The 18,376-nt window shown below is 49.3% G+C and overlaps 5 protein-coding genes across 5 annotated transcripts; 2 read left to right on the top strand and 3 right to left on the bottom strand.

The window, feature by feature from the left end:
- Positions 1-271: 271 nt before the first annotated feature.
- FPOAC1_000919 (uncharacterized protein) lies at positions 272-3,838 on the bottom strand (the record flags this gene model as incomplete). Its single annotated transcript, XM_044845527.1, has 3 exons — positions 272-3,231; positions 3,308-3,501; positions 3,585-3,838. The coding sequence occupies 3 exons, from the start codon at positions 3,836-3,838 to the stop codon at positions 272-274; spliced, it is 3,408 nt and encodes a 1,135-aa protein (XP_044711443.1).
- Positions 3,839-8,890: 5,052 nt separating this feature from the next.
- On the top strand, positions 8,891-11,367 carry FPOAC1_000918 (uncharacterized protein; the record flags this gene model as incomplete). Its single annotated transcript, XM_044845526.1, has 3 exons — positions 8,891-9,350; positions 9,400-11,267; positions 11,329-11,367. 3 exons carry the CDS (start codon positions 8,891-8,893, stop codon positions 11,365-11,367), a joined length of 2,367 nt encoding a protein of 788 aa, XP_044711442.1.
- A 395-nt stretch (positions 11,368-11,762) lies between these two features.
- HIS3 (imidazoleglycerol-phosphate dehydratase) lies at positions 11,763-14,383 on the bottom strand (the record flags this gene model as incomplete). Its single annotated transcript, XM_044845525.1, has 2 exons — positions 11,763-11,959; positions 12,016-14,383. 2 exons carry the CDS (start codon positions 14,381-14,383, stop codon positions 11,763-11,765), a joined length of 2,565 nt encoding a protein of 854 aa, XP_044711441.1.
- A 606-nt stretch (positions 14,384-14,989) lies between these two features.
- On the top strand, positions 14,990-15,754 carry FPOAC1_000916 (uncharacterized protein; the record flags this gene model as incomplete). Its single annotated transcript, XM_044845524.1, has 1 exon — positions 14,990-15,754. The coding sequence occupies one exon, from the start codon at positions 14,990-14,992 to the stop codon at positions 15,752-15,754; it is 765 nt and encodes a 254-aa protein (XP_044711440.1).
- A 506-nt stretch (positions 15,755-16,260) lies between these two features.
- On the bottom strand, positions 16,261-17,912 carry FPOAC1_000915 (uncharacterized protein; the record flags this gene model as incomplete). The annotated part of the gene is made up of 5 exons (XM_044845523.1): positions 16,261-16,648; positions 16,700-17,385; positions 17,437-17,514; positions 17,565-17,690; positions 17,766-17,912. 5 exons carry the CDS (start codon positions 17,910-17,912, stop codon positions 16,261-16,263), a joined length of 1,425 nt encoding a protein of 474 aa, XP_044711439.1.
- Between the last annotated feature and the right edge of the window lie 464 nt (positions 17,913-18,376).

The following is an 18,376-nucleotide window of genomic DNA, read 5'->3' as shown; positions in this document are numbered from 1 at the left end:
GGTCACCCAGGATAAGCTGGGAATGTCACTACGTGGCTGAACTTTCCCCTGAGCCTACATCTAATACCACTGAAGTCACCATAAAACATATAAAGATAATTCTTCGAAAGTTAAATGTATTCAAAAAGTACAACGGTTGAGATGTGATTGTCAGTTCTGTGAATAATCTGCTATGATCTTGCTATATACCAACAATCCCAACACATGACACTTCGCTTTGCTACGCTATGCTTCGCTACTGTACGCGGCATGTGAGTGCTGCCCACGCCTCTTACTCATCTGCAAGCCCGTCATTTTCCATACTTTCCTTCTCTTTTGCGGCAGGCTCTTTGTTCTTCTTTTTCATTGAGAATCGCCATGTTCCCATGCGGCCCTCCTTGGGTGCATCCTTGGATCGAAAACTGCCTTGGCCTATCGACGGGCTGCTTGTCATGCTGTCGTAGCTGCGGCCAAGCTGAGCCATGTCTTCCTCAAGATCATCGGCATCACCAATGCTAGAGCGATGCTCTGCTGACATGTTCTTTTCAGAAAATGTGCTACTACCAGGGCCCTTCTTAAATAGGACAGAATCTTTGCTCAGCCTGGAGGACAGCGTGCTAAACTTGCTTGAGCTTCCTTTTCTAAACAGCTTCTTCACCACACTACTATCGGCATCCTTGTGGCTCGCAGTGTTGTTGTCCGTCGTTGAGTTTGAGGCTGTCATGCCCAAATCCAAAGACTCATGGGACTCTGATACTGAGTTTTGCGTGTGAACAGAATGTGCGTCACGAGACATCCGTGGGCTTGTTGGTGAATCATCAGGGTTCGGTGGTACTTCAATGGTGGGGGTCAAAGCCTCCATGCCTTTCGAGCGACCTTCCTTGGATTTACCACGCTTTTCTTTGCCCTTGGATCCCCTATCTGGGCTCGCATCTCTATCCCTGCGGCTAAAGAAAGAAGGCGTCCTAAAGGTGGGAGCCGCTGGATTGAGATTTCGGTTCATGGATGCTCGGTGACTTGGGGGACGCGATCCGATGACACCCACCTGGCTAGGTGATGTTTGAGGATTAAGCAGGTCGTCGTCGTCAAGAATTTCATCGTTGGCTGTTGCAAGTGTCGTTTCGAGTGCTGTCGGGGCCGCACCAAGTGAAGGCCGGCGAGATGGATTCCTTGAAGACCAACGCCCCTCATTCGGCGACCAAACTCGGTTCTTGGCTAGCGTGGAGAAATCACCGGGAATGTTCCAGATAGAGCCACTGTCAGTCGAAGGTCGAGGAAGATCGGTAGATGCGATCGACGCAGGCCGTGAGTCTGGGGATTCGTTGTCTCCCGTAAGGGCTCCAGCGCTGCTGGCAAACGGGTTGAGCCTTCGGGCAGAGAACGGCCTAGATGTAGGGCCCATGCTGGACCTGCTGGGCTCTGCTCCCGAGTTCCTGTTCATCCACGAGAAACTGATTCTGCGCTTGTTACCAGACATGTCATGATCATCAGTGCTTCGTGGGAATGATTGGCTTTGGCCCGCCTTGAGACTACCAATCGCGGGTCCTTCGACATCTGCCGGTTTTGGCCCCCTATTGCGTTGAAAGTTAGACAACAAACTAGAAAGTCTGTGGCTTGATGGGAGAGGCGGCTGCTGGGGAGATGAGTTCATGTTGAGCGATTGGGAGTCCATGTCATTGTACTGGGGAAAGGGTAAGTTGTGAGATGAGCCATGAGGGCTGGAAAACATGTTCAGGGAGCGTCCATCCGATGAGAGTGGTGATTGCGGATTGTCCTCTTCTGCAGCTGTAACAGATTCCGGCAAGTATTGGTTTGGGAGATGCTCTGCAGCATCCTCAAATGTCTCGTCAAAGATACCTGAAGGGATAAGAGAATGGGCAGTAGGGCTGAGAGGTCCGGCATTAGCTCTGAAGTCGGCATCTGATTGGTGGTCGTCGGCATTATCTGCCGCATTGTGGTCCATAAACAATATTTGGCCGAACCCTGCGCGACTGAATCCAGAGAATGAGTCGTCAGGTGGTGCGAACTGGTTGTGCGGCGGCGAGTTGAGGTGGGAAAGCGAGTCGAAGTTTCCACTATCTCGGGGGTCCTGAGGAGCTGCCGAGATCTCGAACTCCAGAGCAGTAGGGTCTGGCTGGTTGCTGTAATAGAGCCCCATATGTTGCAGTTCTTCCCTAAGATACCTAATCTGCTGGTCCAGATGATGTTGTTTCTTGGTTTCCGCAACCAGCTGGTTATGCAACTCTTTTCTCCTCGCATCCCACTCCTTTCGTACGATAATATCGTTCTCCTTCCACTGCTCGTCGTCGGCACCAGGGAGTTCTTCTCGGGTAGCCTTCAGATCCTGGAGTTGCTTTCCCTTTTCTTTAAGCTCAGCTTCCAATTCCGCGCAATTTTCCTGCAGTTCTGCGTTGGAATCGTCAAGGTCTTGACCATCCTGATCTCTCTTTGCTGCCAACTCCTTCTTCTGAGCCTCGAAACCTTCTCGCTCCTTCTTCATCCTTTCTATGTCGTTCTCAAGCTTGGTAGCAGTATCTCGGACTTTGGATTTCTTATTCTCTTTGTCCTTTAGTTGCTGCTCCTTCTTCGCCCGCTCCTTCTCTGCGGCACGCATCTGCTCCATGGTCGTGCGAACGTTGGCCTTCAGCTGCGCAGTCTGCTCCTCTTTCTCCTTTAAGGCCTGTCTTTTGGCTTCCTTCTCTTGTTTGAGTTCTTCTTCCTGCTGCTGAAGTTCAGCCTCCTCCTTTGCATACTGGGTAAGGATTTCGTCGACTTCCTTCCTGGTCGACTCGAATCGGCGGTTCAGTTCGTCAAGTGACAGCTCCGGGCCATCCACGGGTGGAAGTTTGATCTGAGGTTGATCCATGCTAGCAACGGATGGTGAGTGTCGTCGGTTGACCGTGTTTCGTCGCTGGCTTGGAACAGTAGCGGTGACATCAGACGTAGACGCGTTGTTGCCGTCAAGGACTGGGGCCGCTTCGACCGTTGGAACGGGAGGCTTCTTTTGAGAATCCGAATCGTCATCTTCGTCCCCATTCTTGGGATGGGGGTGATCATTGTTCGCAAAGCTGGTAGGCAAGCGCGAGTTACCCAACTGAGGTCTGCCATCTTTTCCAAAAGTGCGGAGGCGTAGGACCTTACTTCCGGCTTGAAAATTATTCGGGCCAACAGCAACGACCCTTATGTTATAAAAATGATCTGGCTTGAGACCAGTAACAGTTATTGCGACTTCATTTCCAGGTGAATCACCAACTATATCAATCGTATTAGTCATGTGTCATTCCACCCTATTCGTGGGTTGGGTGTATATCTTGATAGTAAGACCAACCATGAACGCCATTGACTTGAATAGTGTATTTTTGTACCGGCCGGTTACTGGCTGGACGAGTCCAGCTCAGAGTAGCAGCATCAGATCGGATGCCAGCGAGAGAAACATCAGGAGGTTCGGGCACGTCGACGCCGAGGATGTTAATTAGATCGGGAACAGGTTTCCATAATGTCTGCCACGAGCGATGCAGTAGCCTGAAGGGAAGAGGGACAACTGGTCAGCGCGATGCAAAAAGACGACTCGTGCTGTCAAATTTTGACAAGAGGGGCAAACTCACCAAACGACGGCACCAAGTGTCAAGACCATCTTGAAATGATGAATCAGAAGAACATGGATGCGGAAATCAAGCAGTGCTTCGATCGTGGCCGGGGAGAAGTATTCGAGCAGGCGACGAGTATCGATGAGGACGGTAAGGCTGCAGAGGAAAGCGTAGAGCAGGGCCTTCTGGTAGCTGGCGCGAGGGCTATAAATCCACCAGAAGCCAAGTACGCTGAGGATGAGAGTAGTCAAGACGGGCAACTCCCATGACATGTTCTCAACTCAGCGCGGTCTCAATCTTGAAGATGCTGAAGACCGAGCCAAGCGTCCAAGAAAAGTCCAAATCTAGATCCAGATCCAATTCCAAGTCCAAGTCCAAGTCCAGGTTGTCGTGTGGGAATGGATCTTTGAGGCAGATGCCAATGCCAGCAGTAACTTAGTACCTAGGTGGTGGTTTTTACCATGTCATGTCGGATTGAACTAATCAGGTTAGTGCTCTCGCTGCCCTGTTCAAGGCTCAGTCAAAGGTCACCTGAGACGGAGCACCATTTATGCATGCCGTGCATAAAACGACGTAGCGAAACGGTGTACTAAAGCGTCCATGGCCGATAGTACCGTATTAGCTCTAACAACTCCCCTTATGAAGCGATTCTTCTTTACTCAGTCATTACTTCCTGAGAAGTCACCGTTTTTTCTTTCTCAGTAGTATTTCTCTAGTTTTAAAGTTTCAACCTGTCACATACCTCTTGATCTTTACCTAAATATCGCGTGAAGTCGTGGAACATGTGATAATCCTTGACGATGGATACTAAACAGCTGAAGTTAGGACTATATCGACAGTAAGAGGTTGAAGTATCACTCTATATGGGTGTTGACCGTCGAATTGTAGAAGTCTTTAAACTTCTAGATACGTAGTCATGAAAGTTACCCAAATAGCTTGGTTCTGAGAAAGGCTCAACCTGTAGTCTGTCCCAAACTTGGTGCGATCTTTCGTCCCGCAATCCTCAACGCATTCCCAGGATGATGAGATACAGGGTGAGTCTACCAAGTAGATGCGATACGCGATGCAGTCTATTAATATCTCATAGCCCCTAATACACCTCGAGCTGAAATGGACTTTCTCGACCTGACTATTATCGAAGCATAAAAACGTATCGACTCATGTGCTGGGCCACCAATCCACAAGATCACAGTCGGTGCTGCTGTTCTATGTAATAGCCATGACTCGCAAAGAGACACCCAAGTTCTGCTTTTGAAGCGCAACGCTCACAAGAAGTACTACCCAAAAACGCGTCGAAATACCTGGCGGCAAGGTCGACACTGGTGAGGTGAAACACTTCGTGCTGCCCTAACACGAGAGGTCAACGAGGAGTCGGGTCTGGTGGTCTCTGAGATTCTTGGGTCTCTTGCTACATTCAGCTACACCACGACAAAGACTGCAAAGAGCCCAATGATCGGAAATGAGGTCGTCATTCATCGGTACGCCCGGCAATTCAGCTATGTTGTCGCGATTGAAGGCGATGGCTCGGACTTCTGCGTTCATCACGACGAGCATTCTGAAGGGTCATGGTTCTCTCCGACCTTTCAAATATCCCAATGACAGATGAGATGAGAAATTCTGTTTGTCCAGGCACTGTTAGAAGACAAGGACTGTAACACAATGCCTACCAATGCCGACGACACGATGGCAATAGAGACGAGGCAGTATGTCCGAGGAAAGTAACTATGCCTCGCCCAACGGGTATGTGCAGCAGGGCCACAAAGGAACAACAAAGTATGTTGGGGACATGCTCAGTCATACAGATGACCCGGCTGGCGCAGGCTTCAAGTTAATTGACAAGTGTAACCTAAAGGTTGAAGCCATTAATAAAAGTACTGCTGTTCGCCGACTCCGTTTTGGTGCTTACGGTATTAGAGTTACGGAATGTTCATATAATTATGCAAGTTGGATCAAGTTATGTAAGTCATGCTCAGGCTAAAAGCAGCAAGGTCCCAGCGTGTAGGTAAACTTTCAACCACAGGGATGCTCCTTCTGCGGAGATTACAGTGTTGTTAGGTGACAAGACACCGTGCTTTACGTGTCTTCTGGGGGTTCACATTCGACAATTTGACGCCGTGTTGTTCTCTCAATTTTTTGTCTGATTAGGACAACACGATAGTTATCACTATTTTGTATACACTGTGTTTATCGACGGTTTGCTCCTACCTCAGTTTCCTTATCACCTGTAGATCTATGTGAGATTCTAAGACGCCTCCAAATATGTTTCTATACTGAACCTGTCGTGAGCACGACAGATTGACATGGTTAGACCATAAACAGTCTTGACCAAAACTTGATAGTTTCTAGCAATCGTGTTTATTACGCGAATAATGTTGGTTCACATTTATAATCAAGCCTCACTACTAGCGCTGACGACTTGGTACAGCAGAAAGCGTCACTGATGATGCTTCCGGCAGAACAATTATACCTAGAACACAAAAGGCACAACATAGCTGGCTTTTCAGCGGTTCTTTACGTAGGCACCTACCTAGGTACCTATCATCTGAATGGCAGCTTCATCGAGGGCGTACTTAGGGTTCCTGCCGTTTCGGATCTTGCAGAAAAGGCGTCGAAATGCACGATAGGCGATTTCCACACAAATCACTGGACATCAACCAATACACACAAAGTTTGTAACAAGCGATTGGTTCAGAATCCACATTGACCATTGCCTGAGTACATGTCTATCTGCGAGTAATTTGATAAAAGTGCAAGATACTAATCTAGTCTAGATTTGCGAATATCTCGACATGATGTCTTAGCTTTATTAGTATGGCTGATAAAACTGCATCGTTCCCAACTATCAGCCTCGACAACCTCAGGATATCAGAATGTTTAACCGCTGGAAGCATGAGAGACGAAATTAGTAGGTCAGTTTATGACATTCAAACCTGTGCTTCAGTTTGTTTATTTTTATACCTTAATGTTTAAGTTCAACTTTTCCGTTACCCAATAGGCAGCCTTGGCAGCAAGTGCCGGAGATCGCCTCAATTTCAGCTTCCAGGACCCTTTCCAAGTTGGTGTCTAGCGCCTGGGCTTTTCAGAAATGCATCAATATTCCTCCGAAAGGGTTTCTTCAGTTTGGTGTTGTCATCCCTGTTCGAATGGAACGGACCGATGTCGACTTTGGGTGTCTTGTATGGAAAGCATGTGAAGCCGTCTACGCCGAGCATTTTACATATCATTGAAATCAGTTAGTTTCCGAGTTCCTAGTTTACCATGCAAATGCAAGTCTTTGGCTATTTTGAATGCAAGGAACTTCAGACTATTTTATCTTTAGTACTCCCTAGTAGCTTTAGTTGCGAACAAGATATTGGCGGATCAATGACATCAATATCGTCTGGGCAAAATGATATCAACTATTGTACGCACTATTATTATATACTATATATACTCTTGGCTAAATGGCTACTTGCATCAAGGAAACAGAAACTGCGATAACGAAATCATACTGAATGAATTGTTATTGCGAGTTATGACGGAAAAAAATATGTTTGTTAGTAGCAATGTCTGCCTAGCAATTGTTTTGTCCATGTGTAGATTCGCTAATTTCCACTGACTCTTATAAAGTGAACGACTACCAGTTTAACTAACATTTGAGAGCTACTGCATGATAAAAAAGAGTCCAGGAGGGTATGCATGTCTTATTTGACGCGAACTGACAGTGAGATGTATGATTGGTATACTGTCTCAATATTTCTTTCTCACTGCTTGGTTGATAGTCTAAGTAGGTAGGGTAAACAGCTATCTATCATTTGTGATCACGAATAAAGCTCCTTGTGCAAATATGTTTCCATATAGGCTCGCCAACATGGGCTAAAACAATTACACATGTAATTAATTTTCGTCTCCTTGTCTGCATGTCCATGGAATGGATATAAAATAACTATAATCCTAGCCCTGTCCTATGGGTCTTGTCGACTACCTCGGCTGATGCAGCGGTCAAGAGTACCTATCCATATAAAGCATATGATAGAAAAACAGAAAACAGGGACCAGAAAATTGTTCAAGATTTTCTCCAATTGAGATGGTATAACCAAGAACGAGGTCGGTAATCTAGTAAACGATGACCACAGCCAAGACCAATCTGACGGAGCAAAAATGCCGAGCTATAAATGACTGGCAGTCATGTGCAGTCAGATTCTTTGTACCAAGCATGGATATAACTTGCATGGGTAAGCATGGGACAGTACTGTCTACCTACATACCTATGTATATCAATTGTTGAACAAAGTGCATCAAGAAATATCCCATACCGCTGCAGCCTATAGAGTGTTGTCCAATTCTCAGCAACTAACATGGGGATCAATGGTTCAAGCAAAGTCAATTCTTGGTGAATGACGCGCTCAACTAAAGAATGCCAGTCTATTAATCAGGTTTATAGGACTATTTTACTCTGTACGATGCCAGGAACCACCTGAAAACCCGAATGATTAAGTCTCAACTCGGCAGCTTTGGCCGCATGAGCCGTCCATGTGATAGATTCTGCTGGGGCATCCATCATGATTCTGGCGGACGTCTAGACCCCTCGAGCTGGGGTAGTGGCTTTGTACCAGGTACGACGACAGGCCATGTTGGGTGGAACGCCCCTCAACGTGTGTACCTGGGCTCTCCTCTGTAACAATCCGTGGCTTCGTCATTATTAGTTGTTTTATACTGTATGTTTATAGCCTTCTTCGCATGTTGCGTCGCAACACTTGGAGTCGCATCAGCATCATATTTGTTTCGTTTTTTTGCGTCATCGTCATCTCGTTTTTTTCTGTTCAAAATGACTTTTTTTTTTTTACTTTTCTTTAGCTACCAGCTCTCCAACTCTTCAACTTTATAGTGACGTCTTCACCTGATCTAAAAGACTGGGCGACTGGGGTAAAACGAAAAACAAAAAAGAACCTAGGCCCGCTCAACTACAAGCCAGCGTCCTTTTGTAGGTACCGGGTACCTCTATCCACTGCCTCGACTCGAACTACTCCCCCAACAATCCGCATTCCATACCATTTTCTTTTCTAATACCAGACAGAACTTTTAACATTTCTTCTACATACCTCCCATCTTGGTAGTGCGCATTCTACTCTTGCTCCCTATATTCAGATAAACTTCTATAGGGCCCCGGCCTCTCGCTCCTTGCTGCCGCATCCTCTCCTTTAGAACCCTGTCAGCTTCATAGAGCCCCTACGGATCGTCGTCCAGCCTCCCCGCGACAAACCGCCTCTACTTCTCTAACTTGCGACCAACATCGACAAGATCGCGACATATAATATACGACGTCCTCTGCCGCCAGAGGCAAGATGCAATACGTACGAGGTCTCAGTGAGTCCGTGTCGACAGCATGGAATTCAATCAACCCCGCGACTCTTAGCGGCGCTATTGATGTCATTGTCGTCGAACATGAGGACGGCTCTTTAGTCTGCTCTCCATTCCACGTCCGATTTGGAAAGTTTTCTCTCCTGCGGCCTTCGGATAAGAAGGTCGAATTCAAGGTCAATGGTGTCAAGCAAAGTTATTCCATGAAGCTCGGTGAGGGTGGCGAGGCCTTCTTCGTTTTCGAGACCACAGACAGGATCCCGCAGTCACTGCAGACATCACCTCTTGTTTCACCTGCTTCTAGTCCTGCAAGCAGTCCACCACTCAACGCTGAACAGTCTGATGCTGGACTGCAGGAGCCAGAGGCCTTTGAACTAGACGCTTCTGAGCCCAAGCCCCGGCGACCGCCTCCTGCTGCTCTCTATAAGAAAGGGAATGACAATGGTGCGTTTAAGCTCGCTGCTTACAGAATCCCAGGCTAATACTCGAGCAGGCTTGATCACACCTCTCTCAACCTCCCCTGAATTACCCAGCGTCCGCCCTGTGTCCGGCGATTGGTCTTCAAAAATAGCACGGCCACACAGCGACGATATCCTTCGACCAAGCGCCCGAAGCCGAGGCCTGGACGGTAACAGCTCTGCCGACGATGAAGAACACTTTGCTTCGGAGAGATCTGCCAGTCCACCACCACTATCCACCGGTGAAGCGCTTCAGCGTGCCAGGACGCTGTCTAAGGGACTGTCCGCCGCAAGCATTCCCACAAAAGTCACCGACTCTGGCGATTTGATGCTGGATATGACCGGTTTCAAGGGTAACGAGGAGGACATCCTCCGTGCTGAAATTCTGGCCCGACAGATCCTTTCTGAAGAGCTAGATGGAAACTACGACATCGGTGCCCTTTTCGGGTTCGATGAGCAAGGAAATCTGTGGATCTACAGCAGCGAGGAGGCCAAGCAAGCTGCTATGAACAAGACCATTGAGGCTTCACTGCAGTCGCATCGCCGCTCTACTGCTGCGGATGCTATCTCGGACCCTGGATACCAAAGCGACAGCAGTGATGCAACAGCTTCGCCTATGCCCCTGCATCGACGTACCGAGTCCGATGCTGGTCCAATGGACTTACAAACGCCTCCTCGCACGCCCCCAGGCTCTTCACGACACTCGGGTGATCCTAACAGAAACTATGCGAAAACCTTGCGGTTGACTAGTCAGCAACTCAAGGATCTCCAGTTGAAGCCAGGCGCGAACTCGATGGCATTCACTGTTAATCGAGCTACCTGCAAAGCCAATATGTATCTCTGGAGACACGAGACACCCGTTGTCATTTCTGATATCGACGGCACTATTACCAAGTCAGATGCTCTTGGCCATGTGTTGAACATGATCGGCCGTGACTGGACACACTCAGGTGTTGCCAAGCTATACAGCGATATCTCCGCCAACGGCTACAATATCATGTATTTGACCAGTCGATCCGTCGGACAATCAGATACAACTAGAGCATACCTGGCAGGTATTGTGCAAGAGGGTTACAAAATGCCCCCTGGCCCAACAATTCTGTCCCCAGATCGGACAATGGCTGCTCTAAGGCGAGAGGTCTATCTCCGCAAGCCACATATCTTCAAGATGGCGACTCTCCGAGATATTAGAAACCTGTACGGCCCAGACCGTACCCCGTTTTACGCTGGTTACGGAAACCGATTGACCGATCAAATCTCTTACCGGACTGTCGATGTCCCGCGAAACCGCATCTTCACCATCAATTCCAATTCCGAAGTCTCTTTAGATCTCTTGACCCTTAACAAGCTCAAGATGAGTTACGTGAATATCAACGAAGTTGTTGACCACTACTTCCCTCCTGTAAGCACGCTGGTAATAGGTGGCGGCGAGGAGTACACCGATTTCACGTACTGGAGAGACGACCCTCTCGCAGTGGCCGACTTTTCGGCAAGCGAGAGTGACGATGATGATGACGAGGACGAGGAAGACGACAATGGTCCAGGAGCACCTACCAGCGAGTATGGGGATGATGAGGAGGAATATGATGACGAAGACGTCGAAATTGACGAAGACGTCGATGAGATTGGCGAAGGACTTGCCGACAGCTACATTTCTCGTGCATCCATGGACGAATTTGCCGAAGCCTCCAGTGTGTTGGGTGGCAGCGTCGATGAGGAGAAACTGAAAGCGTCTATGGCGCGCGATCTGAAGGAAGCTTACGACGAGGGCGATGAAGACGAAATCTACGAAGATGGCGAAGAAGGCCACGAGGAGGGCGAGGATGTCTCCACTGCTATCCCGCTTGGAAAGAAGAAGGCAGCTGATCTTAAGGAGGACATTCTCGCCCAGCACATTACAGGGGTTGGTCATCTCTCCGTCGAGAAATGAAGTGAAATCAAGGAAAGCTAAGTATCACGAACAGGCCACCGAGGCTGTTGCTGTTGCCTCAGAAAAACAGTAAGACGTGATGGATTCAAGTATGTTTTCGAAGTGGTTTTTTTGTCATAGACAGCGGTATTGGCTCAAGCACTCCGTACGAAAAGCAGGTAGGCAGAGAAGTTGGAGAAGAACAGGGAGGAGACTTTTCAGGCATACTAAGGCATAGCGTGGCGTTATAATTTTGTTCTACTTGTATTCGGGGCATGCTGTGCAGATAAAAGCTTTTGTTGTTTGACAGGCTAAAATACTGCTTGAGGGTCATTTATGTAGTTTGAAGTATTACAGCATTTTAAATTGTTTGCATATGTATTGAAACAACTCTATTCCCAAGCCCAAAACCCCCGATCCTAAAAGAAATCACCATCATGACCACATCTATCCTCTCTACATACGCCTTTTATATTTTACGTTCCTGATCTACTGCTGTTGCTTCAAATAGTTGAGTCGAATCTCAACTGCTCTTCTGTGAGCCTCGAGCTCCTCAACCTTGGCTAGCTGCATAACAGCAGTGCCGACGTTCTTCAGACCATCGGCAGTAAGGTTGGAGCTGGTGATGTGCTTCTGGAATGAGCCCAAGTTGACACCAGAGTATTGCTTAGCAAAACCGTATGTAGCTGCGGTATCGGTTAGCAATAGTGAAATGTGTGATATCGTGAAAGAAAAGACTTACGCAAGGAGTGGTTGACACCTGCAGAGTAGTCGCCGACACTCTCAGGAGTCCAGTGGCCAATGAAGACACTGCCAGCGTTCATGACCTGATCGACAGCCTTCTCGGCATCCTTGATTTGAAGAATGAGATGTTCAGGTGCATACTCGTTGCTGATGCGCATGGCCTCCGCGATATCCTTGACTTGGACAGTAACAGAGTGGGCAATAGAGCCTCGGACAATGTCGACACGAGGGAGTGCCACAGCTTGCTTGTGGACTTCATCCTCGATGGCCTGAAGCTCTTGTTCACTAAGGTCAACGGCGATCAGAATAACCTGGCTGTCAACGCCATGCTCAGCTTGAGAGAGAAGGTCAGAGGCAACGAAGGCAGGGTTGGCGTCCTTGTCAGCAACAACAAGAACTTCGGAGGGACCAGCAGGCATATCAATACCCACACCAGCGTTGGTGTCGTTGCTGACATGCATCTTGGCGGCGGTCACGAACTGGTTACCGGGTCCGAGAATTTTGTCAACCTTGGTCACACTCTCGGTACCATAGGCAAGAGCAGCGACGGCCTGGGCACCTCCGGCCAAAACAATGCTCTCGGCACCAACCTTGTGGGCAACATAGACTATCTCAGGGGTGATACGGCCATCGGACCGAGGGGGCGAAGCAAAGACAATCTTTTGGCAGCCAGCAACCATGGCCGGCACACCAAGCATCAGAGCAGTACTGGGAAGGACAGCAGTTCCGCCAGGAATGTAGAGACCGACGCGCTCAATAGGTCTTGAGAAGCGGCTGCAGACAATGCCAGGCATGGTCTCAACCTGAAGAGACTTCTCCTCCTGCTGAGCAGAGTGAAACCTCTTGATGTTCTCGAAAGAGACGTCGATGGCCTCAATAGTCTCAGGAGGGATATCCATCAATTCCTTGGGGAAGGGAGCCTTGAGAACAGGAGACGTCAAAGAGGTGGCCTTTTCGAACTTGTGAGTGTAAGATAGAACAGCTTTGTCGCCGCCGGTTCGTACTTCCTCAATGATGGGCTTAATGATCTTCAGGATAGCCTCGGGGGATTTCTGAGAAGGTCTCTTGAGTTTCTCCACAAGGTCAGCCTGGGAGATCTTGGTAGAATCGACTCGCTCCATGACGATACGTCCGTCAGCAGGCTTTTCAGCTTCTGGCTGCGATGTCTTAGCTGGGGCCTCATCGGTCTTTATACCCTCCTTTTCAGCCCATTTGCCCTTGGCATTACCTGTTCTTCGCTTGACCTTGAGACTCTTGGCGTCCAGGTTGGCCTCAATATCAGCGAGGCTAACGCCGGCACCAACAGCCTTGGTCAAAGCAAAGTAAATCAAGTCTGCAGCCTCAAAAGCGATGTTCTCCTTGGTCTTGCCATCGCATAGCTCTTCTGCCTCCTCCATAATCTTCGCTCTGAGGAGCTTCTCGTCTGAAAATAGGCGGGCAGTATAGGAACCCTCAGGGGCAGAGTCCTTGCGAGACTTGAGTGTTTGTTCGAGTGCAGAGATACCATTGAGATCTCCAAAGCACCCAAACTGCTGCAGGTGGCAAAAACGGCCCTTCTGGTTGACCACGAACTTGATAGTATCGTTGTCACAGTCGAGGCCAATTCGCAGCAACTCCTGGGTATCACCAGAGGTGAGTCCCTTCACCCAAAGGCCACGCTTGCGGCTCTGGTAAACGCCGGTTTGTGTTCGTAAAGCTTCCAGAATACTCTCTTCACTGGTATACGCGAGACCCAAAGCGATTCCTGCGTCATCGGTGACAACAGTGGGGATCAGTCCATCAGTTCGGTCAGACTTCCAGTATGAGGCGATAAGTTTCGATAGCAATAATCGGCTCGAATCATTCTTGTCGGTCGTTAATCGTGTGGAAGGGATGATTGGGATCGCGTTGGCCTTCTTGGCCACCTCGATAAATTTTTCGATGTCGGTTTCAGGAGCAGGCTTGACATAGAGATTCTTGATCTGCTTGGACTGCGCGACTTCAATGAACTTTTCAACGTCACCTGAAGAGACGTCAAAATCCTTGACCAATAAACCGTGCTCAGTAGCTGCAGAGAGAATGAGTGACGAGACAGCAGGAATAACTCTGGCGCCATATTGCTCGTACTCTGAATAAGATTCAGAGGTAACAAAAACCGTTCGTACTCCGCTATCAAGTAAAGCAACTACATCGTCAGGGTCGCTTAAGGCTGTAGCGTCCATGTGAACATTGGTTCCAGCACTAGGGCGACCCCAATCCTTGGAGGCGGTTTCGAAGAATGGAGCACCGAGAAGAGCAATCTCTTGACGGCTGAGGCCATCGCTGGCAGATTGATCGTTGGGACTGGCAACGCTCACCAGGAACGGCAACGGAAGGGTCGTCTCCATGTTGTAGTGAGGCAGGCAAATCGAATTGACGTCGAGTTTATTCCAGATTCTGCCGCGGAATTTGTCGAGATGTTGTTATGAGTCAAGAAACCACTCGGGGAAAAAGTTGATGTAATGACTATGAGTCCTCCTGCATCGGCGTTTGGTGGGGCAGACATTGCCCCTCCATCTCTTTCCCTGCCAGAAACCACCTGGAAATCCGGCTTGTCCCAGTGGATGGTAATTAAGGTGTGGTCTGTGCAAAGAGACACGATAGATTCTCGGATTATCAAAACCGCCGAAGTGCTACGCGCATGCCACGCTGAAGCTCAGTCGCAAAGCATAATTCGAGATTCTTGAAGCTTTTTGGCTTGGCATATTGACTTCGCTCTTTTCACCATTGCCTAGCCTCTGACTTGATTCTTTTCCTCTTTGCCTTCCAACTACGGCCGAAATACATTCCAATCAACATACGCGTCAATTAATACTAATCAGTCAGAATTCAAACACTACGCGCGCAATCATCTCGACTATTTAACGACTAGTCGCACCTTGATACCCGTTTACACCCTGATGGAAGCCTAGCCAACTTCCTTCTAACACCCAAGACACCATACCATTATCAAAATGGCATCAAGCCAGCCGCAGACTAATGGAGTTCCAGCCTCATCGGCAGGAACTTCTCAGACAGTACCAAACACACAAACTACTGCCGCCTCGTCTAGCCAACCCGCAGCTACGGCCTCGCAGAACGCCCCCCCTCCCCCAGCGCTATCAACAACCGCGCCCAGGCCGCGCGACTCTCGTCTCATCGAGCTTCTCCTCACATCGCAAGGAGTCACCGCTTACGAGCAGCGCGTGCCCCTTCTCCTTCTCGATTTCGCATACCGCCACACATCCTCTGTCCTGAGTGATGCCCTCCACCTCTCTGGCGACCCATATGTTACGCAAGCAGGCTCTAAACCATCAGCAAATGCCGGCGCCATCTCAGCACCAGCAGGCGACGCTGCGGTGACAGCCAACGCCGTTAAGCTTGCCATTGCAGCCCGACTCAGCTATCAGTTCCGCGGAGGAAATGCCGGCGGGGGCATCAGCAAAGAATACATGTATGAGCTTGCGCGCGAGCGGAACAAGGTGGCACTACCAAAGATCGTACCAAGTGAATGGGGTGTTCGATTGCCAAGCGAGCGGTTCGTACTGAGCGGGACGAGCTGGGGTCTTAAGGACGTCTGGGATGAGGAGGACGACGAAGAGATGGACCAAGGGGGCGATGCCATGGAGGGTATCGAAGGGCCTGAACCCGAGGATGTTGGTGGAGATGGTGTGGAAGGCGGTACTGTTGAGGACATGTTCGGTGAGGATGTCGACGAAGAAATGGCTGAAGAGGGTTAGGTGCCCGTCCTGCCATTCAACGGGAAAGCATAGGCTGGAACACACGTAAATGGTGTTAATGGCGTTCGGGATAATCTGGTTAAGGGGCAGTGGATGTATATTTTCCGAGGCTATGGAAAGGCTACACCAGCATGAAGGGTTAGCCTTGCACAGACGGGCATTCGCGAGAAGTCATGAGGAATATTCGGTTATCCATGCCCTCGAGCTGGGCTAAGCTTAGAAATCATCGGGTTTCTGACCCCTGCTCTCTGCTCCAGCGATGATCTGCATTAACGATTTACTGGGGTCAACCAGTGAATGGTATTTCATCAGATGCAGACTGCAGTCCACACTTGGAGTCGCCCATGGTCAATACGGAGAAAAGTACAGTCAATACACAATTATCACAACTCCATGTTACCTAGTATGAACAGAGGAAATCTTATGGTACACTAGGCCTGTAAACGGTATCTCATACACTCTATACCCTGGTTTCAATTTTCACAACTCCACTAGCCCTCTATAACTTAAAACTTGGGCTTCATGGTGTTGCGAAGTCTCTGGTAATCAAAGAGACCCTCAATGGTTCCCACAGCACTGACGGCGATATCACGATCCCAGAGTTTTCGGTTGGCGAAGTCCATAATGTCCTTCTCAGTAATGGCGTCAATCTTGCGCTCAATCTCGTTAGGAGCCATGCGGCGGCCAGTGGTGACGAGCTGTCGGCCAATGTCCTCAGCAACAGCGGTGGTGCCATCGAGAGACAGTAGGATGGAAGCCTTGAGCTGGGCCTTGGCACGCTCGGTCTCGGAGGCGCTGACGTTGGTGCAGAGACGCATCCACTCACGGATAGCGAAGTGGACGAGGTCGTCAACTCGGTCAGGCTTGTCGGAAACGAGGTAGATACCCCACAGACTGGAACAAGTTAGTCACAGCGAAATCAAAAAGCATCCTATCAAAACCTACCCGGTGTCGTTGTAGCTGGTGGAGAAGCTCATGAAGCTGTTGGCAAGATCGTGCTTGTGGACCCAGCCGCTGAGCTTGCTGCCCTGGTGGGGAGCCTGGCCAACAGCCTTGTCGTAATTACCAACAATAGCCTGAGCAACGAGAGCAGTGAAGTAGTCCTCGGAGTTCCAGCTGACACCCTCGACGGCGAGAGCGATGTTGGCAGTGGGCATGTTGTCATCTCGGACACGGACGTCAGAGCCCATAAAGTCAGCCTTCTGCTTGGAGCGGAGGTAGGCGCTGTTCTGGGGGCCACTGCTGGGAAGACCAGAGAAGTGCTTCTCGGCGAGCTGGACAAGCTGCTCGTGGGGGATACCACCGGCGCCAACAAGAACCATGCGGTCAGCAGTGTAGTTGTTCTTGATGTAGTCGGTAAGCTCGGTTCGGGTGATGTCGCGGATGTTCTGGCGAGGGCCGAGGATGGTGCGGCCAAGGGGCTGGTGCTGGAAAGCAGTGGCGTGGAGGTGATCGAAAACGACTTCCTCGACCTGCTTCTCGACCTCCTCGGACTCGCGGAGGATAACGTCGCGCTCACGCTCGATAGCGGACTGCTCGAGCTTGGAGTTCTGGAGAATATCGGAGAGAATGTCGACGCACTGGGGAACATCAGAGTTGAAAGCCTTGGCGAAGTAGACAGTGTTCTCGCGCTGAATGAATGTTAGCATCATTCAATCCCCATATCCCTTCATCCGACTGACCGAAGTGTAGGCGTTCAGATGACCACCCATGTTCTCAATCTCCAATTCCAATTGCTGCTGAGTTCGCTTGGCAGTACCCTGATAACATTGTTAATTGTGAATCTCGGCCAATTGATGGGTTGTCGAACCTTGAAAGCGAGATGCTCAAGGAAGTGGGCGGTACCGTTGTTCTCATCAGTCTCAGCTCGGGAACCGGCATCGATCCAGACACCGACGGTCGACGTTTGCGCAAAGGGCGAGTGCTCGGTAGCGACCTAATGGTGGAAATTGTCAGGGGCATGCTCTTGGGTGGTTCTCAAAGCCAATTGGCCTCGTGCGATAATGCTTACAGTCAATCCATTCTTAAGAGTTGTAGTCTGAGTCTTGCCAACAGTAGAGGGAGTGGCAAAGCCTCGTGTGAAAGGAACGGCGGCCGAAAACCCAGCACGGTTTCGCAGACCTCGCGAGAGGTTCAAAGCCAGTCTCCGGGACGCCATGACGCAGGTTTGGAGGGTCGACGCTGAATTGAGTGGTTTGATGAAATCTTTCGATCTGGCTCGGCTAGAAGCTTTACTGAGATAATTTGCAGCCTGAGCAATAAGGCGAATTGATTAGTCATTCCGACCGTCTCCGAATCACAGCAGCCGGTTTGACGATTTGAACCAATGAGAAGCGATCATTACTAACCACTTCCAACCCCATTCTAGCTCCACTATGATTCAACGCCTACCTGTTTTCGTGTGTATGTATGTACGAAGTACCTGTTTGTATTGCTTCTATAACAGAACTTCATGAACGATACATGACTGCATCACCCGGCATCAACACTGTCTACCGTTGTGATTGCATGATTGTTGCGATTTGTTGTCAAGTTTTGAGAATACGTTGCGAGCGTTTTCTGCCTTCAATATTCAATCCATTAAATAAACGCATCTCTACTTAAAGTCTGCTCCTATCACTC

The sequence above is a fragment of the Fusarium poae genome, chromosome 1 (assembly GCF_019609905.1).
Source record: "Fusarium poae strain DAOMC 252244 chromosome 1, whole genome shotgun sequence".
Classification (NCBI taxonomy): Eukaryota; Fungi; Ascomycota; class Sordariomycetes; order Hypocreales; family Nectriaceae; genus Fusarium; species Fusarium poae.
This window is presented reverse-complemented; position numbering and strand designations above follow the sequence as displayed.